Genomic DNA, 26,057 nt, shown 5'->3' with positions numbered 1-26,057 from the left:
AAGGTTCATCTCTGTAAGAGCTGCCATTTTTTGGCTTCCCAGAGACTGATATTGTTTGCATAAAACATTTTGCCAGAAGAAATGGTGAGCTAAAATGTAGAGTTGCAGGGTATGAAAAGATAAGAAAAGCAGGAGAAAGGGCTGACTGCAACAAATTCTTTTTGCTATGACAAAGGCTGTTGGGGGGGGGCTGCTTCCCACAGAAAGTGATTTGAAGCTGTCGAACAGACGTTGCCTGCTTTTTAATGTCTGGCAGAGTCCTAGCAGTCTGCACTGCATCTCACTAGGGAATCCAGACTACTAAGCAGTGATGAGAAAAGAGAGAAAAAAACAGGAGTGAGGTATTGAGAAATTGAGGTAGCAAAATTAGAGGCAAACTTCAATTTATGATTTGGAAACCAAAGAGAGCTGTCCAGGCAATTGAGCAAGCAGCCTTCGGTTGCAGCAGCTCCCCTTACAGCTTCGGGTGGCCAGCTTCTAGATTGCTTTGGTTTGTAGTCATCGGTAAGCACTCCCTCTGGAAATTACTGAAAGCAGCTTGACATATCAGCTCACAAGCTTATGAAGTTATATTTTAATTGTGCTATTAAACTTTTCTCACTTTTGCTTTTGTCTGTTTACGTTCCTGATTCATCTGGATCAAACTGTGCTGGAACAGGAATATGTTTCCTCTTGAATTGTGCTTTTTATTTGTCATAGGACGTGTAATGAGAATGGGTGAAACCCACTGTTCAGAAGCAAGCTGAAATTAATATTTCTGTTAAAGGACTGAGGCTGGAGGCAGGGTAGGGGAGTACTATAGAAATGTGCTCTACTAGTAGGGAAGTAATTTTGTTCCTGTTTCATTTGCTATAAAGCACCTACTCATAAGTTGGTGCACAGAGGTTATCACCTCTATTCTCACCTTAGCTATTTCCTTCCTTTCCCAATCCCTTTCTCTTTCTTCTGATTTGAAATTCATCTGTGTCTGGCTCAAGGGACTCATTTTGGTTGGCTGGCTTAGCACTTCCCATCAAAAAGGTTATGCTTAGTACTTGAAAAAATTAAATATACTCTTTTGGCTCTGGGACCAGTTAGAATTACTACTGAGACTGGGGGGAAGGAGGAACTGCAGATACCATTGCTTTTTTCCTTTATAACCAATTAATATTATGTGCTTTGAGCAAATTACTGAATTTGTTTTTTAATTATATGTGGTCACAGTTGTTTTTCTGATCCTCTTTTGTGTCAGAAGACATACAAGGCAGAAGCTCATGTTGTATCTCTAACTTGAATCCATAGATGCTTGCCTTTAAAAAATTGTCAGTGTTTGCCAGATATTATTACTGAAGACCATAGGAGAGAATGCTACTATGGCTTAGAGTGAGACCTCACAGACCACACATTGACCTCACAGACACTGCTATTGGTGCAGTTCTACTGCAGTCTCTGCTTTTTTATCATTTAGTTGCCCCCTCACATAGCTGTGTGACACTAATAAAGCAACATGCCACAGAAGCTGTGAAGTTTACTGGCAGTAGAATAGATAATCAGTTTGTTAATACAAGCAAACAAATTAAATAAATTAATAAATTGATTTAGATGCACTGATTAAATAATATGCCTTAGCCCGGACACACCCAAATTCTCAGCTGTGCACATGTAATTCAGGTTTGGAGGGAAATTATTAATACACACAGACTCGTGCATAAGGAATTGAACACGAACAATGGGAGTTACTGGCTGTTATCTGAATGAAGTTATTTTGCCTGAATATTTCAAGATATTTTTAGTTTTCCTACAATAACAAATTATCCCAAGTTCTTTGATCAACTTGATGTTACAGCAAAAGATGAGAAGGAAAAAAAGAGAAAGGACTTGCCATCTGTCACCTTTGGTTAATTATTTCTGGCCCTACCTTGTTTTATACACTGCAGCACATTATTTTAGGACTTGTTAACTGAGAAGTCTTCTACTCTGCAAGAGTATAAGTGAGTTCACCACCAGCAAGTTCCCCACTGCTCAGCATGTTGTGCCATCATTTCATACAACCTTCCTCCCAATTTAATGTCATGATTTATTAGTTCAAAGTCCATTTTGTCCTGTTCCCTTGGCTGAACTGGCTTTTCAGTGTAAGACTGTTTTCTTGCCTTTTTTTTTGTGGGTGTATGGGGAAGGAGAGGGAACAGGACTGCATTCCTCCTAACTCCTGTTAGCAGTCCAGCACCTTGGCATTAGCTCTTCTGTCATTTTTGGAGTTAGAAAGTAAATGAAGGAGCTCTCTGCAAGTGTGGAGAGACCAAACCAGGCAGCAGGCATCCTTCTGAAAAGATGCTTATGCTATTCATGTGAAAAGCAATATGAAGGGTGTTGCTTCAGAGGGGACCCAGGAGCCCTTCGTTTCCACCTACCTTGTGGATGTCATACCCTAAAGAATCATGAAGAGTGAGAAAGTAGCTTTGTATTCTACAAACTTATTCCAAATTTTCTCTTGTGGCCTGAGATGTGTATTACCTAAACACATAACGGTTTTTTTGCCTTATAACTGAACTACTTTAACATTCTGGGTGAATTCAGACTTGATTTTTTTTTTTTTTTTTTTACTCTCTTGCTGAAATTTTTGTTGCTTTGTTATTATTTTTTTAAAGGTTAAGCTGCACCAGGTTGGATAAAGTAGAATCTATCCTCATTATATAAGTGCTGACAGTTGTCAAACTCACTATCTTTCATTTTCATAAACAAATGTCTTTTTGTTTAGTACCATCAGCAAGCTGATGCTTTTCAATACTATTGGAAGGCAAGTTTCCAGATAAACTTTAAAGTCTAAATATGCTGAAACAGTTTGATTCAGATTTGAGTTAATAAACAGGAAAGAAACAAGCAGGAAATACTAAAATTTCTCTGTAAAAATTTAGATACTTTTGAGCTTTTTAAAATGATAAGCGGGAACTGAAATCTTTGAATGGCTCTTTATTTATTTTATGAAATGGCTAAATAGTCTGAGCCAACATTTTAAGCTTTGGTATACTTGTATACTTGGAGATAAACTGTGGTATTGTCATCCATAAGAGTAAGCTTTTTTTCTTTTGAAAGTAAGAACTACAAGTGGACAGTGATGGTAGAAAAGAGATTTTTTGAGAGACCCCTACAGAAAGGCTACTAAATATCATCCCAAAACTCTGAAATTTCCCACAGGCATCCATTTAAAAACACCACGTAAAATCAAACTCAGTGATTACACTGTGGCTCTGTGAATTCGTTCTGATTAAGAAAGACTTCAAAATAGTCAATCAAATTGGAATCAAGGTCAAACAATTTGAAAAACAGTTTTACATGCTCTGATTATATTTCACTTCACTGGTGATCTCCTGGTTTTAACAGAGACAAGCAATAGAACAAAGTAATTTTTTGCATCAAGCTCGTCTAAACACAGATAAGAATAGAGTGCATGTGCAGAGCTCCAGGGGTTTGAAAAACAGGAATTTGAATCAATTTTCCAAGATGTTTTTTCCTTTTTTTTTTTTTCATTCCACAGAGTATAAACCATGCAAAAAAATACCAAAAGAATCTTACTTATGTCTTTACTACACTAGCAGCACTCTTAAGATGAAAATTCGCACACATTGTTCGAAGAAAATCAATAAACTGCACGAAGAAAATCTAAAGCTTACCCGGTCTTTATTTTTTTAATCTAATTAATTTCTTACATTAAAGTATATTTCAATATTTCACTTGTCATTGAAAACTATTGGATAAGTGAATGACTTTTCTTCTACATAGTTGTCCCTTGAAATTAAACCAAGTAACAAAGAATAAAGAGTAAATTCTGAAGAAAAGTGAAAGAGAATCTAAGCAAAATATGGAAAAATAGTCATTAGTTAAACATATACTATGTACTGCATAGAAACACACAGTAGAATCAGTCACAACTCTTCCATCCTTTCAGTGTCTTTGTATCTGTAGAAGTGAAAAAAATCCTTCCTTCGGGAGACCGAAGATTAATGCAAACCTGATGAAGGAGAGAGACTATACACATACCAGCAATTAGGAAAAGTGGGTTAACTGCCCAGATAACTGTGGTATCAACAATTAAATTCAATGTATTTGCATTATAACAACTACTCCATCAGAAAAAAATATTAACTGATAGCAAGCAGCTGTGGATTTTGCATCTTCTTAAACAGCTTTCCGTTTTTATGCACATTAATAATAACTCTTAAAGGCTTGGCTAGAGCACTATAACAAACAGATCTGCTGTCAATCCTCCAGTTCAGAAAACAGAACACAACTGAATGATGAGAAATTACAGACTGATGTGAAGAGATGAAACGTTTTTACAGACATCAGAAAGTTAGAAAGAAAGCATAACTTCACAAAACATCACTTATTATTTACCTGTCCCAGAGAGTAGGTGAAGATTTTGCGAGCCTGCCCTGGAGAATTCTAGGTTGCCATAGGCAGGTTGGCACCCAGGAATTTCGTACCCTGCAGCATGAATAGAGGATAAACCATGGCTAGGTGTGGCTCATAAGACATACGAGTGAAAACCTAGCTAGATTTGCTGCATATCAGTAGGCTACGGCATAATTTGGTACTAATTATTATTCAGGATATCTTACTTTACAGCAGTATTAGAACTACAAAACAAGGTGATGTTACAGCACACATGTTTAGTGGTTTTCTTGTATGACTATTGTAGGTCAGAATAAGCATTTATAATTGACCTTATAATAGTTGTATATGGGTGCTACTCCATCTACCTTAAAAAGCATTTGCTCTTAAGATTTATGAATCAAGCCCTTATATTTTTGCATTGTAAAAACATCAGATTAAACAAATTTATGCTTCATTGAAAGAAGGTCAGCAAAATTCCTTCTGAGCACCATAGTGAGAACGTGTTTAACAGTTTTAATTAAATCTGGGCTGAGGTTCAAGTTCCACATACCAGGTTCCACACACATCTACCAGCAGCAGAACAATTGCTGCAAGTATTTGCTGGAAATGAAAAACACAAACAACCTGAACTAGCAATATAAGCTATGAATAATGCACAGCAAAAGCAGATCGAGAGCCCAGGAGAAGGCCAACAAGGCAGGTAAATTAGCAATAAGAACTGTTGCCCAAAATTAGCATCAAGCAATGCAGGTAAGTTTCAAAACATCCTGTTCAGTCCTTAGTCAAGCAAATTGTCACTCAAGTCAAAGGTGTTTTTTCCTGAGTAAAATCTGAGTAAGGACTACAGTGTTTCGTTACACAGAATTCCTCATACAGTATTGCTGTGTTCCCTTGCAATATCAGAAATGCAACATAACGTGCCTTGAAGGATAAACTTAATAAAAGATCAGTTTTTCCTCACTCAAGCACATTCATATTTATGAACCAGAATTTTTGCATAAGCTTTCCTTGTGGTCAGTGTTTGCTATACATGCAGAAAATCCTACATTCTAGTATTTGTCATCAATTGCAGGTGGTACTGCATAGTAGGGACCTTTTGTACTGCAAAATAGGGACCTTTTGTACTGTGAACACATGTTTACATAGAGGGAAACATTTCAGGTGGAATTGTGCTATAGAGAGCAGCAGAGAATCTCAGTGTTTATGGGAAAGAAGAACTCTGCTGAGTCTCTTGCAACTCTGGGATCAACCTCACATCAATAATTACTGGCAGGAAGATGATGCTCTTTGAGGCACTCTAAGGAAAAACACTAAGTGAATTCCAGCACAGTACTCTAGTTGTACCACTGAGTTGTTCACTGAATACAGGGGGAACATTTAAGTACCTTTTAACTGCCATACCAGACTTGTCTTAAGTAAGTGAAGACATCCAGGGTTGACAGAAAAAATGATGTTGTCATCACTTGAATGTATAGCAATATTGGCTTTAAAATCAAAGTGGAGGTGAGAATAAATCTCTGTAATCTATAATGACTCAGTATTGTTGGTTCTTCAGTGCACTGTAAGTACTATTTTGTATTATGTATCTCTCACAGTTTTTCTGATATTGTCAAACTGCAAAGCTCATAATCAATACATATGTACTTATTTAATGCATACCAGTTCTGTGGTACTTCACTATATATTTGCATTCTCAAATATGTCTGACAGAAAAACAGTGCATTGTAGGAGTATGAGTTTGAAAATGGTCTCTACCTGGCTCTCCATTTTGTATCTGTATATTTTAGGTACAAAATTATAAACTGCTCCTAAAATTCAGGTCTTTGAAATCTTAATTTTGAACAAAATTGGAAAATTCAGCCATACGTTTTTCCAGAACCAGTGGGAATTTTTCAAACCAGTGCATATTGCATATTTCTCTGCACTTCACTGAGAAACCCTCCATAGTAGTTTTCTAATGAATTAACAAAACTTGCAAATTTTGAAACGGATGAAATGAAAACACCGTCTGGCTTTTCAGACCCAAAATCTAGTTAAATTTGGAGTCTTGGAGTAAAGAAGCCATTTCAGCAGGGACAAATCTCTGCTGTTTTCAGATCCATCACCAGCTCTCTTCCATCTTAATCTAACCTCATACCTTTTACTGATATATAATGGATAGCTTTGCCATAGATAATCTTGAAAAAATGTTTTACGGCTAAGAGGTTTTGAGATGTTTTGACAGAGAGGAGAGGGGTGTGAATTCCACTTCAATGGTTTGCTCAGTGTTTTTCCTGACATCTTTTCAGTAGTAAGTCCCATGTAATTGCTCCATAAATGAGCTAATGCAGAGGAAAGCTCTCTGCTCTAAATGTGGTGGGTCTTTCAAAAACTCCCCAAAGGGATTTAATAACATCCTGTCTCAGTTAATCAGTGTCAGTTGTAGTCAGTCTAATCACATTCTCATGTGCAAGGTTGAAAATTAATTAGTAACTGTAAGATTTATTTATTTGCCTGATATACAAACACAAAAATTAATTTGTCAGCTTCTATAATTTACATGGGATATTGTTTTAGCATTGGCAAATCAGAAATCAGTAAGACACACACACATATATTTTTCTCTAAAGCAATTGCAAATTTTAAAGGAAATAAATGGGAGATGCTTCCAGGTCTGATACTGTGTTGTTTCCTTTTTGAAACAGCAGTTATAAGAAATTTGTAAGTACTGAAAAGAATAAAAAAGTATTTTTATAAATAGTATTGTATAGTCACAGTGTGCAAATTGTAGTTTACTAATGATAAAATATTTCAGATTATCAATTTTTAGAGACTTTTTTTGTTACACTGACGCATGATAAATCAACTCATTTTCCTCTTCTTTCTACAGAGCTTCCCTTATCCCTCATTGATGTGATTGAAACAGACTCCAGTGTCAAGTGAGGTTTGAATTTGGGCATACTGCTGTAATAGCCTGTGTTTCCTTGTCTTGTCCTAGAAGATGCAGTATGTTACTTCAAATACTGTCTGTGGTTCATCTGACAGTAATCGTGGAAGATGCTTAGAGACCTACAGCCCATTTGAAAAACAAAAAAAGGTGGATTTCTCAGTGAAACATGGTCAACTCTTTATTTCACTGTCTAGAGAAGAACAACTAAGAGTTTGTGAGTTTTGGTGACAGATGGTGATTGATCCACTGTGCCTGGAATGGACTCATACACACTGCTTTGTCTATTTCGGAAATAATGTTATGAGAAAGTAAATACAATGTCCATTATGTTCCCTTTTCCATATTTCATAGGTGGTAAGATTTTTAGCATCTGATGTGTATAAAAACCCCTGATTTGTATCTGTTCTTCAAAAACACCATTCTTTTATGCTAGAATATGCATGGTTATTTTATAAGGGCTAATACAAATCTTAATGATTTTTCTGAAATAATGTGTTTTTCAGAAATTACAGAATTTCATGGTTGCTCCACCTGCAAGTGGAGGACTTAGTGTAGACACCCCAAAATCTTGCATCTGTTAAAGGGAGAAGGTGTTTCTGTAGAGCAGGAAAGAATGAGTTCTGGTCTGATTTTAGCTTAAACTCAGTTATCTTTAGGACCTGAAGGGGATTTGAAAGTCGCCCTTAAACTGGGTTGTGCTATTATGATCGCTGTACTTGTCCAATTTAGCCCTATTTTACCCCAGTATGAGGAAGTTAAGCACAAGAACTTCTATATTTGCTTCTATGAACACCATGCAGCTATTTTAAGGGCTTTTATAAACACTAATAACTCCAGATGAAACATTGACAGAGCAAGCTGGAAGAAGTGCAGAGACACCTTGGAACATACTGTCACGACTCTACCTCCACATCCCGACCTCATTGAAGAAGCACGTGGCAGTGATGCTGATTTAGCATCACAGACTTGCAAGACACTACCAGCTGCAATTGCTACCTACTTTCCTACCAGTCATGCCAATGTAGGTAACTGGCTGACATCTCCACAGAACAAAGGCTGGAGCTAATAAAAATGTCAAACAATCCATCTTCTGTGAGGGGGTGGCAGTTCTATTCCTGCAGTTACCCAGAACTGCCTATGACCATAGCTTTAAATAATGTAAAACTGCTGCAGGGACTGCAACAATATACCTTAATGACTATTTTAAATATAATTCCTAATTGAAAAACAGAGTCCTAAGGGACCTTGCATCCCTGCAGTACTAGGACTTGACCAGTAACACCATAGTGTGGACACAGATGCTAACAGGGTATCACAGAATCACAAAATCACAGAATGTTAGGGATTGGAAGGGACCTCAAAAGATCATTTAGTTCAATCCCCCTGCCGGAGCAGGAACACCTAGATGAGGTTACACAGGAATGTGTCCAGGTGGGTTTTGAATGTCTCCAGAACAGGAGACTCCACAACCACCCTGGGCAGCTTGTTCCAGTGCTCTGTCACCCTCACTGTGAAGAGGTTTCTTCTCAAATTTAAGCGGAACCGCTTGTGTTCCAGTTTGAACCCACTGCCCCTTGTCCTACCACTGGATGTCACTGAGAAGAGCCTGAGAATATAACAAGACTGGGAATGTCCATTGAGCAGAAAAGGAAGGAAGATGAGAACACTTATTATCAACAAAGCTAATACCTATTTTCTGACAGTATATGGATAGAGAGATGTTGCTCTGCCAGCTCAGTTTAACACATTTTAGAAGAGAGTGTTTCATTGGCAAAAGGCCTGCTGGCCTGGGAACCTCAGTATCTTTCTAACCAGGCACAAAAATCCACCCTTTTTCTGCATCCCATTTCTTTTTTTCCCACCATTTTTCTAACACACTCCTGCCTTGTCTCTATCTCCAGCTTTTCCCATCTCTGCAATCCCTATCTAATATATTTCTGCTATGGCCACTAGCTCCTCCATCAGCTGCTGCAATGCTGAAGGTAAAAGACGACTTCCATGTCCCCTCTTGGAAACCAGACACTACAGCAAGCTTCATCTGCCAGGAAGACTTAGGGAGGAAATCTTCGGTCTTGAAAATGTGAGACCAAGAACACTTAACTGATAGAACCTATGTGAGATTTGGTTGCCAAACTGATATGTCTCTGTTAACCAGGCATGATTTTTTTTTCAGATACTTTTGAAGTGTGCAACTTTGAATGTTTATAAAAATGTCGTAGCACAAATTCTTGACTATTTCAAAAATGTAACTATTTTCAGAAAACACACGTGGTAAATATTATACAAAACCTTTAGAGTTAAACTTCTGTGCTCATATTATCAATATATGAATGAATAATTATCATTGTATTGGACATGTTGACAGAGAAGTTGTAGTGGGATTGGAACTATCTGCAATGTCTGATTTAGTTTGTTGCTGCCTTCAAATATGTGTGTAGACAAAAGAATTTAAGTTTTGTTCAGACAGAAGGCAGTTGGCTCAGTCCAGGTCTATCGAAAAAATGTAAAGATTTATGACTATATGAATTAATGAACATTCTGTTCTCAAAATGTTAAATTGCCATCCCCTCTGTGAATAATGCCACAGGAGATGACATGAGCTAACCAGTTTTACATAAATTTCTAATAATTAACAACTACTTTAAGCTCTTTCCACATTTTCCCCAAATTTTTCTAACTTTATTGTATTAACTGAGTATTCTAGTTTGCATGACCGTGTGAAGCTTTGTAAGCTTGACAATCACTTCTCTTGGTATTGCTGTGGTGTTTTATTATGGCTATATGTCTTCATATTTTGTCAGTTTTTAAATGCATGAAATATACTAACTGATTTGAAATTTAACAGCTGGCTGAGTACTTTTTTACTGATGATTAGATTTGGGGAAAGAGAAACAGGTGCAGAAACACTCCCTCCTGCAACTACAGAAAAATTTGATAGGAATTAGTCATTCAGTATCTGCATGGAAATAATCACAAATTGTTAATAATATTTCATTCTGAGTCTCCTACTTGGGAAGCTGATCATCTGCATATTGTGAAAAGCATTAGCTAGGATTATTGTCTTGCAGCTTATAAACTATTACTATAGAATAAACACAGTCACACTTTTCAGGATTATAGATCATCTTTGTAATATAATTCAGTGACAGCTGATGGTTTGCATACTGCTTAAATATATTCTGTTATTTTCTGTGGGAAGCAATAGCCATAAACACATTATATAGATGCCAAAATGTACCTGTTGTCTGCAGACATTTCCCACTGGAACTATACTTGCTTAAGTGTTTTATATGTCTCAGGATGTTTCAGTATTAGTAATGGCCCTCCAGTGCTGTCAATGATAACATCCAACTGCTTCTTTGAGGCATAATTTGATGCTGAGTTTTGGTATAGTGGCAGAACTCAGTTTTCATGAGGAATGGTTGTCCACATGCAGGAAAATAAATATCAAACTGACCTAAGGGCTGTCCTTCCCTCAGTTTCCCCTGGGCTCTTTTCTTCAACTCACTGAAGAAGTGTTGTTTCTAATGTAATTAGGCCGTCATGAATCATTTCAATCCTCTCCTGCACCCCGTCAGTATTTTTTCTCTATCATAAATGCTTTGCTCCAGTGTCCTGGTAGCAGATGCGTTTTTCATCCTTTGTCATGGTTTGACTTCAGGCAGTCTTCACACAGGTCCAGCTGCCCTGAGTGCACTTTACAAAGCTTTGTTTCAACATGGAGAACGTTATGGGGTAGCTGGCAGTACATGTCTGGACAAGAAGACTTCTGTGTCTAGAAGTGAATTTTTATCGGTCTTAATGAGACAAATTTGGAAAGATATTTTGGTTTCTTATTATGGAAATAAGGACTATAGATGCTTAAGATATCACCTGCATAAATTAGCAGTACATTAAAAGCTGTCTTCTAAGTTGTTTATTACCAGTGTAATTATCTCATTTTCTCATTTTTCCATTGTCTTGCTTGGAGCCTCTAAGTTTGGGAACTTTGGATAATCACTGATTTTATCATCTAGGAATGGACCATGTAAGGTGCCTTTTCTAAATATATGGATGCATTTACTGCAAACATCAGCTGTGTTCATATTTATATGTCATACCTTTTCCAAAATCTGGTATGATGTTTTAAAGTAGGTATGTGAATGTGTGACTAAAAGCATACTGAATATAGAGTAGAATTAAGTTGACTGAGAATAGCAGCTCTTTTGTGCAAAGACTGGTCTGTCCTTGCATGGTTCCAGCAATCCATGCCTGGTGCCTCCAGAGAATCTGAAAGAACTAGTCATTGCAAAACCTTCCTTTTTAAATGGTACCTGGTTACATGGCAAGTAGAATAAAGCTAACATTTAAGACCGATATATATTCCTTTCACTCTGAACAGATACCCTAAATTGTATCTGATAGCTTAATAACTTTTATTTACTCACAGATTACACAGGCTAAAGGTCTGTTTACTAAGCAGCTCCAGTAAACTATAGAGTGAGGTGTTTCAGCAAGAGAGGGAAGCGCCTGCATGCCAGGGAAAGGGCAGTGATGTCTCTCTGGGAATGCTGTACAGAATCCCAGTCACCTGTTTTCAAGAGAGGGATTCAGTCTCCACGAGGTGGCTTTTTCTGAGACTTAAGCGGCATCTTAGAAAGCAAACTCAAAAGCAAAGCTGGTTCAGATCAGTCCAAGAAAAGAAAGGCTGAGTGGGGATGTGGCTGCCATTTTAAATGTATCAGGGAGAGGGAAAAAATAATTTCCTCTGAAGAAAAACATTGGCTTAAGAACAAGTGAACAGAACTAGTTATGACTACACTTCTGGAAATCACCAGAAGACTTCTAATGATGGAACAACATTATTCTGGAACAGCCTTCCTATAAGAATAGCAGATAGAAAACCACTTAGAAGATGGAGCATGTGGTTGCCTGTGAATGGAGATAACTGTTTCAAAATGTCTGTGTCTTTTGCTAAATTTCTTTTTCGCAACAAGGCTATTGTCATTAGGTTTATTCTAACAGTGGATCTCAGTCCTTTCAAATCTTACTCACTTCAGTGCTCAGTGACATTGAAGTAAAGTGGTACTTGTGAGAGAGCTGAACCAGACAGCAGCTCAGTTCTGCCAATGACAGGACTGGAAGAAATCTCATAGAGAAAGCCAGTGCCAAGTTCTACTTTCCAGAACCTGATGTGGCTAATGAATTTGTCTTCTGATCTCTGCTGGCAATCCATTTATCAGTCCAACACTTTCACATGTTTACAATACCAATGCACTGTAACAGAGTAGTTGTATTTTCAATTGAGAATACTATGATTACAGATGTAATATCCTGAGAAACATTCCCAGGAGATGCTTCCAGGCAGTTTAAAATCAATAGAAACTATGAGTATTTTACATCTCTTCAGACTGTGCTTCTGGTTTGTCTGTATACCATTATCTTTTACCCTGAAGAGAATAGGTGCTTTCTCTGTGGATAGATATTTACATTCCTTTTGCTGAGAATATTAAGCACTGAGTGATCTGCTTCAGATATCTGTTCACTGGAGAGTTGGTAAATATGCATGTAAACAACTGCCCTAGAGTATAATCTGTGCTATTTTTGTGTTATAGTTTGGTAGGTTAGAAGAAGGAATTAATTAAAAAGAAAGAGACTAGATTTCAGTTCACAAATTGTTTTTCTTCTGTCTGCTCAGAAATGCAGTCGAGTCCCCCCTCCTGTCTTCCACCACAGATTTATATTATTTTTGTTACATGCTGCTCTTAGTGAAGAAGGTATTCATCACTGACTGTACCTCTGATGAAATAATTCAGTGGAATTGCCTGGGCTGACTGGCATAGAATTTATCTCTTGTATTTCCACACCGATTTTCTCAGTCCATCTTGCACTCTGTGGGGCTATTTGAAATTGATTCCTTCTAGTTTTATGTGTTTTCCATCATAGAGAACCGATTCTCTCTTGTCTTAGGGTATCCTACATTCATTTTGAAACAGTCATCCATGTCAGGCACTGTTACATTGGACTCTCGGGTTTGTCAAATAAACAATATGGCTCCCAATGTAGAGAAAATCAGTTCATTTCTCTGCCACTCAGCTTGCTTTCCTACCGTTTTCCTTTCTCATCCATTTAAAGTACGAGTTCATTGAGGGAGGACAATTCTCTTAGGATTTTGGGAGAACAGCATGCAGTATAAAGAATCCTTATCTCATGATGGAACTTCAAGGGATGCAGTAAAAAGAAAATGAAAGAAAGATCCTGATGGTGTTAGTTGAGTGGAAGGTCTTTTGAGAAATCTAGAAAAAGCCTAGGAAGAGCAATATCCAGGTGATGGAAGTCCTTGTCATATATTGAAAACACCTCAATATTCTCATATTTGTTTGAGATTATATTTCAAATTAGCTAATGGGAAGACTTGGAAATTACTTTATTATCCTGAATACCATTTTAAACCAGACAAATTTAACTAAAAGGTTGAGTCCAGGACAACACAGGAACCAGAACAGGCTCAGAGGTAAAGAAAATGCAGAATCTCACCACCTCACAGATGGGTGCTACCAGGGGAGGGGGCAGCATTGGGATGAAGAAGCAGGCACTGTGCTCCTGCTTGTGTCAGAGCAAGGGGCCATGACAGCTGCTTCTACAAGAGGGATGAGCAAGAGTTTTTAGCCTACTCACATAATCCTTTCTCTTGGCAGTAGCAGTGGCAGGTCTCTGACAGACACAAAACAGGCAGCTGCCCCAGCAACTGCATACTTTGTCGATGTCTAGAGCTGGCTCTGCAAATCCCATTCTATTTATTTCACGGCTTAAGCCATATACTACACCTGGCATAAGGCCCATTCTATGCTTTGAAAATGCTTTGGAGGGAAAAAAAAAAAAGTGCTGCAAAAGAAAATTGCCAGGTGTGAGCAATAAGAGCACAATTAAATCTATTACGAATTGAATGAATTATCTCCTTAAAAAATATTAGCTGTTGTGGAACTTGTTTTGTGTACCAATTAAAAAATGTATATGTTCAGGTGAGTCTTGTTACTGCTTGGCTAACTCCTGTCATATGCTTCTTTTGCCAGAACTGGCTCTGTTGCAGAAAACAGATTCAGTCTTCATCCAGATGTACATCAGTGAGTCATGGGCACAAGACTGCTTTATTCAGTAAAGATAATGTCTAACTGTGATAACAGCAAACTAATGGATACTTTGAAAGAACTAGAGAGACATAAATCATAGAATCATAGAGTAGTCTGGATTGGGAAAGACCTTCCAAGGTTACCTAGTCCAAGCCCCCCGCAATGAGCAGGGACATCTTTAACCAGATCAGGTTGCTCAGAGCCCTGTCCAGCCTGGCCTTGAATGTTTCCAGGGATGAGGCATCTACCACCCCTCTGCGCAGCCTGTTCCAATATTTTACCACCCTCATTGTAAAAAAATTCTTCCTCATGTCCAGCCTGAATCCCCCCTTTTAGTTTCAAACCATTACCCCTTGCCCTGTCTTAATATGCTCTTCTAAAAAGTCTGTCCTCATCTTTCTTAAAGGCTCTTTTAAGTACTGAAAAGCTGCAACAAAGTCTCCCTGGAGCCTTCTCTTCTTCAGGAAGAGCAGCCCCTATTCTCTCAGTCTGTCAAATGCAGGATGCAGAATGGTGAGAAGTCAATGACATGGAATACAGCTCTCAAAGTGAGAACATTGAGGATTAACGGTGAGACAGGCTCTGAAGTAGTACTTGGCTGAAGTGCAGGTACTGCTATCAAGAGGTGAATACAGAAAGGTTATTTGCTCCAGACACTGTCACAGACACCTACATTTGGGATTCTGGAGTGCCCTAGGAGGTTGGACAGATGCCCAGCTACATGGAGTCAAGCAGCTGAGCTCCCCAGCACTGCTGTGGCTCCTTTGCAGGACAAGTGGTACAGGTCCATGGAGAAGCTTGACCCACTCATGGTGCTTCAAACCCACCTAACCCATAGGGATGAGCAGTACAGAGTTAGTACAGAGCCCAGCAGCTGTGAACTCTTTTTTTAAGGACACAGTGGTGACAGTATATATCACACACTTTTGGTAATTTGAAACTTATTTGTTTCAATTTGAGAGACTTCAGTCCTGGTTCTTCTTTTTCTCAGGCTATACCTTGCTAGGTGGCTGTCGGTGGAGATCTCTGTGCCTTCCATTGAAACCTGACACTGGGTAACCAGGAATACAAAGTCATGAATTTAGCAAGAAAGAAGAAAAGAAGACATTGGTTCTGTAGCTCTTATTTCCTTGACTGCATGGGAGAACAGCATGCAGTCTTTCTTCAACTGCTTAAGTACTCAGGGCTCCTTATTCAGGTGATTTGAAAGTCCCCTATGGACCCAGGGATCTCTTCTTGAAGGAATGCAAAGCCTGTATTTTGTGCCCAGAATATGATCAGTCTCAGATACCAGAAGAGCAAGTATGCATGACTTTAGGTGCAGTATGCTAATGCTAACTTGGCTGTGCAAATAATTGAAATTTAATACATTCTCTTGGATTTGGCTGCAAAGTGCAACTGATAGCTAATTGTAACAGTGTTAATTTGTTATGGTACAAACATGGAAACCAGAAGGTCTGATATGGTAGCTGATCCTCTCAAACAAAATGAAAACCTGTACAAGAAGCCAGGGAGGCAGAATTTCCAGCATGATAATGGGGCCAAGACTTGTGGAAACCTGTTTCCTACTTGTGCAATCTTTATTGGCCATAAGCAATTAGAATCAAATTCCCACCTCAGCCAAAGAATAGCATTCCAATACATCCTAATGTATACTGAGGCTCTGTGCCGGTCCTTCAGGAGTTGGAAGAGTATCAGGTGGCCCATATAATTGAATCTTTTAGGCACACAAAGGTCAAGTGAACCTGTCAATACCAGATTGTCCTCCCCTCACTCTCATGTAATTCTGCATCCTCTAACTTTCCCACGGGCCCTGATAAAAGCTTCCTCCTTTGCCAGAAATGTGCTACTGCTTAATAGCTGAGTAATGGGTTTTGTCTCTGCAAAATACAAGCTTCAGGCTTCTGCCAGTTCCAGACCAGAGCTGCAGCTCCTGCAAGTGCAGAAGGTATTGGGTTAAACCAGGATAGATCAAAGGTTTGTCTTTAGGTGAAAGAACTACTTTTCTTGACTTCTGAACTGGGGAAATCATCATGCCTGATAAATAGACATGACAACTTAGCTAATGAAAATGACAGGGAATGGGTAGGTCTTAATTAACAGGTAAACAGTCCTCCCCCACCCCAATCAAATGACCTAAATGGTATTTGCAGAAGCTCATGACTACTTAATAATGTTATATTCTCCAAGGAACCCCTAGGAATGTGAAAGGAAGTGTTTGGGAGAGAAAAATGCACTAAATAAGTTGAATAATACTATGGCCATATTTAAAGCAGCTCAGTGTGAAAACAGTAAGTCCTCAATTATCAGGTAGTTAATTCAGAATGGTTTGGATTTTCTTTTTGTTATGACATGTTCTTCTTCTTTATAGAAAGAGAATTTGGGGAGCTGAAGGGCTATCTCCACTCAGCTCCATTGGTCTTGCTTGTAGGCAGCTTATCCCTAACACCCCTGTGATTTCCTCTGCATAATGAGAAGTGAAGAGTATAAAATTAAGAGAGCTTTAACTTTCCCATGTCCTTGGATTGCATAGGTACAGCACAAGATCACAGAAAGGACAGAAATTTTGGTTCTACCTGAGGAGCAGCTATTATGCAGGAAGGGTGACAACCTCAACTATAACCAGACGCTGCTCTGACTCACTGCTAACCACTGCACCATTGCAACTGGTGAACATCCGAGCTTTTGGTATTAGGTTCAGAATCTTTTACAACATATTTTTTCTCTATTTCTCTGCCTCTGAGCATAGCTAAACAGTGCATCTCTTTGGTTATTTCAGCAGCACTTTCTCTCAATCTATCCATCCTCTTTTGGAAAGAAGCTACTGAAAGGTTTAGGCTTGATGTTAACAGCTGTTGAGCAATTTTCTTGAAGGAGAATCCAGTTAGGGTCTTTATGCTTTTTTTCTGACAGAATTTTTTCTGCCTGACTCTATTCCTCCTTTGCAAAGTGTACTTCAGCATCATGTCTGAACTTCCTACTGGCAACTACCTCTTTGCTGAGAAATGACATCCTTTCACGGTCTAACGCCCAGAGTCTTGTTCCTGTCTTGTTTTCATGTAATCTACTCTGAACAGCTCCAGACATCTTGGCATACTCCCTATCTGTGCGTCTTGGCCTCTTTCTGATAAGACTTAGAGTCCCCCTGCTCCCTATGGACCTTGGAATGAATGAAGTCGTATGGGAATGAAAAAATCCTATTATTTCTCCCTTGCTGTGTTCAAGTGCAAGAGGAATGGCAGCTCCTGCACTTCTGGGACTATAGACATGTTGACCTGTTTGGACAGCAACAGAGTGGAAGTGTATGGCCCCAGCCCTGTCCTCTGCATGTATCACTGGCCAATATCTGGGAGAGCATCATGGGAGTCAAGCAATGAATCTCCACGATTCTTTTTTCATAAGACTTGTCTTAAAAGCACATTTTGACATTTTGGGATTAATTCCTGTCATGGTGAAGTTAATGTTGAAGGGCCAGTGAGAATTTTGATATGAGCTTCTTTGATTTCTTGTGAGTTTTTTGAACTATGGTCCAAACCTGTGGCCAAAGTTAACTCTTAAGACTTGTATCACATTATATGACAAGAGCTTTACATTCCATGGTGGACTGTCTACTTACAGATTATGTATTTATAACCTGGCAGAGCCATGAGCAGCTACTTTCTGAGTCCTGAAGACTAATCTAGGCAGATGATCAGCTCTATCACCTCATATTAATCAGACTCAAGTTAGCAAAAATCCCTACATGTTAGAATGCTTTGATATTTGATCCCTTTTCAATGCTTTTCTTCTCAAAATATTCCAGAAACATTTCAAACAAATTATTTTTCTTGGGCAGTTAGATCAAGATAAGGCTACAGAAATGTGAAACTAAAGGAGCAAAAGGAAAACTTTAACATTAGCTAGTGATGCATTCAATTAGCTTTGCAAATTTCTGGTTTATGGCATGAGTTAAAATTAGTTACTGCATTAAGTATGAGTAGTAAGTATGGGCATAGCTCCCTAAAATAAAATTGTATTTTACACACATTGAAGAAAGTTGTGTGATCATTTCAACCTTTGCTAAATATTTCATTAAGCATTATGGCAAATAAAATTTTATTTTCATTTGTAAGGGGTCTACATACTGGTGTGAAATGACTTAATTTCAGACAAGTCTTGCTCTCTGATTAACTCCTATGAGTAGGGTAAAAGTATGGATACATTTTTCTGTCTTTGCCTCACTGATGTTCAGTGACAGGTTCTTTCCAACTTTGCACCTTTTTAGAGGACAGTAATTTGCTGAAGGAATTCTTAGCAAGCTGGTGTCAATCTGATTACAATTAACAATATGTTCCATTTCCATTTCCCTCCTTCAAATGAGGTACAAGTCAGAAAAATGGCTTTAAATAAGCTGAGGTCTCTCCAGATTTATCGATTTCTTCAGATTTCTTTTATGTTAAGCAGTAATTTTTTCTATATATCCCTGAACTTTCCTCTTCATTTGGACCTGACAAGGTAAATGAGTAATAAAAATGAAACAGGAAAGGTAGATGCAAAGAAAATGCAGTTGTCTGGATTTATTGAGCCCACTTGATGGTGTTGAAATTATTTTTTTCTTATTTTATAGCCATTCATTCTGTTCAGACCAGCTAGTGTATGTCAAACACCACATAAATGAATATAGAAAAGAACCTTTCTTATGTGTTAATGGAAATGATGTACTGCAAAATGACAGTGTCTACTGGAGCATGGAATAATAGATACTGAACAACTTGTTCTCTTTTCTGTAAAGTGAATTTAAATATAAATATGACATATAACAGCTTTTAGTTAAAATGGATAGTCCTACTAATTCAGGAGGTGGAAACACGTGATTAGCCCCACTGAAGATGAATAAGGAGCAGGCAGGTGAACCACCACAAGTGCTGTAGAGGCGGCACACACACCAGGTTTTTTAGGTTATACTCCCAGCAGCACATATGGCTACCTAATCATCAGATTCTGATGGTAGTGATGGGCCACAGGAGTGCTTTCCTGAAAGCACTTTAACCTGCAGATTACTTGGTGCAGGTGGGCTGTGGGGACAGATCTCAAGGGAAGAATGCTCACTCCCAGCATTGCCTCCCTCTAACATTTGCTGAGGACCATTTGAAAAGTTCGTGAGAGAAACCACTAGGATTTAGGAAGGCTGCAGAAAGAGGTGCCTGATGCACAACTCTTGAGAAGGCTACCAGCAGCCTACAGGGTACATTGCTCCAGGTGAACTGCAATGTGGAAAGGTCTGAGGAATCCTCATTTGAGAGCATAGACTGTGAAGCAGAAAGGTGAAAGGGTTGGAGACAAGATACAGGAACAGAAAAAGAGCACATACTCCTTTTTCCAACAATTTGCAAGATATTTGTGCCTCCTTATACACCACAGCTGAGGTTTCTGTTGCCTGGGGCAGCTGTAGCCTCACCTGCCCTTTGCAATGTGGGAAAGGAGCAGTGAGTAAGCTCCATCAGTCACTCCACCCTCCTGAAGCAGAGACCTCTACCCTTGGGGAGCCTGATACAACCAGTAAAATCCAAACCTGAGGTCCCCTGTGGAGAAACCTTAGGATGAACCCTCAGGTCACAGGACTGATGTCATTGAACCTACAGTAACATGTACCAGGTAAACTTCTGGCTGATGGTATTTCATGCTGTCTTAAAAACAAGGATTATATTTTGGCTTTAGGTTTTGTTCCTCATCCTTTTTAGTTAGTGTGACTGGAAATACTTAGAAAAATCTAAGGTAGAGATATTTTAAGTATCAGTAGTCTTGGAACAATAACTCTACAGTGAGGCATTGTTGCTATGAAGTACTTCAGTATGCTAATTTAGATGAAAAGTGTGTGAATTTGAGTGCTTAAGGTTAGTGCCATGTGCAGAACCTTGGGTAAAAGTCTGTGCTTTAGATATTGAATTGCTGATGGCAGATAGGAAAGGCTTCTCTTGTAAACATCAGACACAAAGGTTTTAATCAAGTAATACCCTTTGCTGGAATTCCAGTCTGCGCCCCAGCCCTGCCCTGCCCCATTTTTCACTCTTCAAGGAAGCTATGTTTGTGTCACACAGTCAGTGAGGAAACCTCTGTATTGAAGGAGATAGATGCAATATTGGTGCCATCCAGCGAGGCCTGGACAGGCTGGAGAGTTAGGCAGGGAAAATTTAATGAAATATAAAAAGGACAAGTGTAAAGTATTGCATCTGGGTAGGAACAACCTCAGGCTCCAGTATAAATTAGGGAATAACCTGTTAGAGATCAGTGTAGGGGAAAGGGACCCGGGGGTCCTGGTGGACAGCAGGATGACCATGAGCCAGCACTGTGCCTTTGTGGCCAAGAAGGCCAATGGCATCATGGGGTGTATTAGAAGGGCGGTGGTTAGTAGATGGAGAGAGGTTTTCCTTCCCCTCTACTCTGCCGTGGTGAGACCACATCTGGAATATTGTGTCCAGTTCTGGGCCCCTCAGTTCAAGAAGGACAGAGAACTGCTGGAGAGAGTCCAGCACAGGACAGCAAAGATGATTAAGGGAGTGGAGCATCTCCCGTGTGAGGAAAGGCTGAGGGAGCTGGAGCTCTTGAGCTTGGAGAAGAGGAGACTGAGGGGTGACCTTATTAATGTTTATAAATATATAAAGGGTGAGTGTCAGCAGGATGGAGCCAGGCTCTTCTCGATGACAACCAATGGTAGGACAAGGGGTAATGGGTTCAAACTGGAACACAAGATGTTCCACTTAAATTTGAGAAGAAACTTCTTCTCCGTGAGGGTAACAGACACTGGAACAGGCTGCCCAGGGGGGTTGTGGAGTTTCCTACTCTGGAGACATTCAAAACCTGCCTGGACACATTCCTGTGTAACCTCATCTAGGTGTTCCTGCTCTGGCCAGGGGATTGGACTGGATGATCTTTCGAGGTCCCTTCCAATCCCTAACATTCTGTGATTCTCTGCTGTGGCCCTGAAACACTTTAGGTGTATGCAAATTCTAAGTGAGCTAAACAAAACACTTTCAGATATTGCTTGTAGTGAACAGGCTGCAAACACAATCTTTGGGCCGATTTACCAGTTGTGTCTTGGCCAGTGAATAAGTATATTGCTGCTATTAAAAATGATTACAGCATGAGGTGTTTACCTATGCTTCAAAAATAGGAATAGTTTATAGTCAGTACAGTTTCCCTCTGACAGTATAGCAGAGTATGCTTCAATTTTTTTATTTCACAAACCATATAAAATATCACAGGCAGTATTCGCAGAATGCAAGTGTAGTGCTTAGTTTTTCCGGTGTCCACCATCCGGGTAAACATAAGGCTTTGAAGCTCTAGAACTAATCCAAGGAAGGGAAATGTTAGGACCCCAGATTACGAGTACCTTCTGGCCTGTTTTACGTGGATGAGGCACTGCAGTACATGTCTAATGGACACTCAGTAGTGAATTACATGGGTACAGCTGCCAATGCTAAAGGTAAATGGATTATTGCTGTAATCTCCATCTCCCTTATTGTTTGGGGGTAAAGAAAGATCATGCTTCAAAGTCTATCAGATCTGCCTTTTAGTGTATAGTATGGGTAGATGTTTGTGATACAGTTTATCTTCGTCTGTGCTAGATTACCTGCTATTCAATGCTGTTTGGCTGCTGCACCTGATCCATTTTTTTCTTCCTTCAGCTTCTTACCTAATCAAATCTTGGACAATCTCAGCAGAAAACAAGGCACAAAGAAACAGCTGAAGAAAGTTTTCACAAATGTTACAGTAATAGAAGACTGAAATAAGGCCACAGGGATGTGCTCCCTGCTACAGTGTTCTATAATCCGCTTCATCGACTGACCAGAATTTTTCTTAAAATTCATTCAGTTTTAGCCTTTATCCCCATCTTTATGGTTACAAATAGTCTTTCAACAGCAAGAATAAATGCATACCTGCTCAGTTCATGCTCATTTGTTTTTATACCTGTGCTGCCCCATAACTTAAAGCATTTATCTCCCTCTCTGCTTGTTCATACTTTTTGTCAGCTTATAAAGAACAAGATGGGATGGGGGGAGGAGGCAGCAGCCAGAAAAATTACTCAGGAATAAGTGAGGTTTAACAAGGAATCTCCAGGTAGTTGAGGTGTTGAATTCAGAGACTGACCTTTTCTTTTCTTTTGTCTTCCTGTTAGCGTTGGCTTAAGCCAGTTATATCCACAGATTTGTGAGATTTGGCTCCATGAAAAAGGAATCACAAAAACCCAACTGAGGCAAATGTAAGGACAACCTGCAAGAGCACCCTAACACCTCATGGGGTGAGGTTAGAGGGCACTGAGAGAGTCAGGACAGGGCACTGAGGGGAAGGGGCTGACCAAGAGTTGTATGAGATGAAGAGCACTTTTGCTGTTTCTCTCTTGAAGAATGTTCTCTTCTATTTGATCTCTGGATGTTTGCTGTTGTCACTGAAGCAGTTTAATAATTTCAAGAAAGATGGAATAGTTATTTTGGTGGTTTTTTAAGGAGGGTTTGCTGATTGCTGCTCTTGGCAGCCTGCTCCTTGTGTTCTCCCAATGAACAGTGCAAATGTAATGGTGTAAATCTCCCAAACACAGATAGCCTTTACCACCACAGTAACAGTGCAATGAGGTAAGTCAAAGAGACCAAGGCTCAAAGCCCAGTGTCAGAGGCAGGGTGGGAGCAAAGACCTTCCTACCCCTGAATTCTCTGTGCAGTGCTGAGCTGCCTCTTCACCCAGGTGTCTGTGGTTTTGCCATGCTCTGCAGGTAGACCTGGGGAGGTTGCTGTGAAATGAGAAGTGTTTCATCAGAAATCATTCCTTTGAAACAGTAACATGTGCCCTGCATAACAAGGCTGCATGCTCCCCCAGAAGAGCAGAATCCACACCTTGGACTAAGCTAAGATGTTTCCAAGGAAGAAGCCTGCTCTGGCAGAAATGCAGGTGTCATAAATGTCAAATCACTGGGAGATTTGTATTTTGCTGTGTCATTTGCAGCACAGGCTACAACTATTTGTTTGTTATTGTTGTTCAAGTAATACATCTTGGCTGGGGAGCTGATAAGGAGAGTCTGAGATTTTTTTCTACCTTGTAGATACTTTCTGTGTGATTTCAACCCTTTCAGTCCTAAGCAAAAGCTTTGATCTTCTCATGAATTCTCATGAGCTGTACAGAATAATCTCAAATAAATTTTAATGTTGTGACCTTCCTTAATATTAAGTTCTCTGCTTTTGCTGGTCAATCAAAGTCCTCTGGGGCAGGTTCAAAATTCTGTGAGTGGATGGCTATATTTGTTTGCTCAGTGTGGTCCCATTGACTGCTGGACTCAGTGACACAGCTTTCCTTCCTAGTGATGCCTGTGATTTTTTTGCAGGCCACCCTCTGATCTTTATTATGGCTTGTTTTTAATAGCATATTCAGTTCTCTGGCAGGTGTTTTTATAGTGCTATAACTAAGGAACCTCCTCTCCTCTTGTAGGCTGAATCCAGTATTGGGGTGTTCACAGAATGAAAACGTTCAACATCATGTGTTGGGAAAACAGCATTTTTGTGAGTTCACAGAGTGAACAGGGATCTTAATTGAACAACAAATCAAACTAATGACTTATTTCAGGTTGCTTTGGAGTAGGTATGCTGGTTGGGGTTACAGAATCTTGAGAAGTGATTTTTAAGATTTCCTCAGAATACTAAATTAATATAGGTTACTGTAAGATCTTTTTTTTAGGAAGAGATTAAAGCCTCTGGCTTTCCAGGTAGGTGCTTGTAAACTGATATTCATATGAAAAAGTTATAGTGGGAAGAGGGTGAGAAGGCACAGTGATGGACAGGCTGATTACGCTACATTGGAAGATCTATTGATTGCACAGTGCATCCAGTTCAACATGTTTAATCACTTTCCACTTTACACAGGATGCTTTATAGCCCTAAGTTGGAATGGTTCTTGCCTGCACATGTGGATAATGGAATAAAAGTAAAGGGCTCTGAGGGATTCTTGAACTTGAGGAAACATCATGTTCTACAAGTAATAATCTGTTCTGGATAGGTATGCACAGTTAAGTATTGTATTTTTTTAATTGTTATTTTATTTTGCATTAGCAAGCACTTAAAAACTGTCCCTGGAACCACACCGTTCACTTCCCTGTTGTAAAACATGACTGTCATCTATCTATTAGTAGTAATGGGAGTGCCTTAGCAGCGCTAGCAAAGGTAATTGGAAAAGATGTCTGTGTTAACATGAAGAATGCCACCATTTGGTTCAAAGCAAAAACTATTTTATATAACTGCATACCACACATTAATTTTCTCACTAGCTCTGAGCTGTAGCTAATCTATGTATTTGCAGCATACCTATTACTGAAATATTTAGACATTTTCAGATATGGTGTTTAGAAGCATTTGATGTTTACTCAACTAATTGGAGAAAATACAGACTATCCACTTCCATAAATGAAAGAGCAAAAATTAATCGAAGAGCAACCACATTATTCTGCAATACTGGATCAACTAGCTTAAAATGGAGTTCCACACTAAGATTAATTATGTTCTGTACTTCCTGTTGAGTAATTACGTTCAATAAAAATCAGTTCACAAAATTCAGTACAAGCTGCCATTTCAGCGAATATTTAGTCGTGTGTAATGGCCTGAGATTCACACCCTGATGTGTTTTATAAAAGAGACTTCCACAAGTCTGTTCCATTTAGTCTTCGAGAAAGGAATTCTGCATGTTCACGGAAACGGTGGGGCCTGGCTTCTTGGAAGCAGTGATATAACAAACGTGCCCAGCAGTGGTGCTTTTTGGGCAGATGGAAAAGCACTTCCCCTGGGCAGTGGCTCTCACATGGAGGTCTTTTCCTCTCCCATGTAAGTGCATCCTGAGGAAGTAAGTGTGATTAGGAACTGGGAAGCACACTGGGAACAGTCTGGGAGAGATGGTGGTGTCAGGAATGGGATAGGAGGGTTCTTGATAGGCACTGTGGTGCGCAGGAGCCAGGGGAATTTCTGACTTTCAGAAGCTTCTTGGGTATTTACCATTGTGACCATTTCCCATACTTGGTTGGCATAGAGGGACAGAGAGTAGGGTACTCTCCAAACTGTCTGGTTGGAGCAGCCTCTACTCTGAGGCTCCAAGTTTGTTCTTGGCACCTGTTCTCTAGCTCATTCCTTGCTATTTTCTCTAAGGTCCCTCAGACCTAGTCCCCAGATGAGAAATCGGTCCTCAGACTGGGTCAGATAATTAATCCCATTATCTTGGACACTCATACTCCATCAAGTTATCTTAAGTACCTACTTCCCCACAGCTGCATTTGTGGGGGCACTCTCATGACATTTTTCCTCAATGGACAGGTATTGAATCAAGAGAAGTTTCATGAAGGTTCTTCTAAATATTTCTAAATGTATCACCCTTTAATTAGCATAAGATGAATGAAAGAGTCATCAAGCCCTGGAACAGGCTGCCCAGGGTAGTGGTTGAGTCATCATCCCTGGAGGTATTTGAAAGACGTGTAGACATGGCACTTAGGGACATGGTGCACTGGTGGACTTGGCAGTGCTAAGTTTACAGTTGGACTCAATCTTATGGGTCTTTTGCTTTTTACTTTGAGTAGTCTGGAAACAACTAGGCAGTGGTTTTAGCCAGCAAACCACTGGCCAAGAAGTGATCTGCCCTCC

The 26,057-nt window shown here is 39.4% G+C and overlaps 1 protein-coding gene across 1 annotated transcript in view; it reads right to left on the bottom strand.

The window, feature by feature from the left end:
- The window catches only part of BEGAIN (brain enriched guanylate kinase associated), a gene marked incomplete at its 3' end in the record, with an annotated part of 157,121 nt that overhangs the window by 69,190 nt on the left and 61,874 nt on the right, over positions 1–26,057 (bottom strand). Inside the window, exon 3 of the mRNA XM_080345642.1 lies at positions 4,375–4,464. Coding sequence (XP_080201768.1) covers positions 4,375–4,464 — 90 coding nt within the window. The remainder of the gene's footprint in view (positions 1–4,374; positions 4,465–26,057) is intronic.

Source organism: Nesoenas mayeri (assembly GCF_963082525.1).
Source record: "Nesoenas mayeri genome assembly, chromosome: 5".
In the NCBI taxonomy this organism is placed as follows: Eukaryota; Metazoa; Chordata; class Aves; order Columbiformes; family Columbidae; genus Nesoenas; species Nesoenas mayeri.
This window is presented reverse-complemented; position numbering and strand designations above follow the sequence as displayed.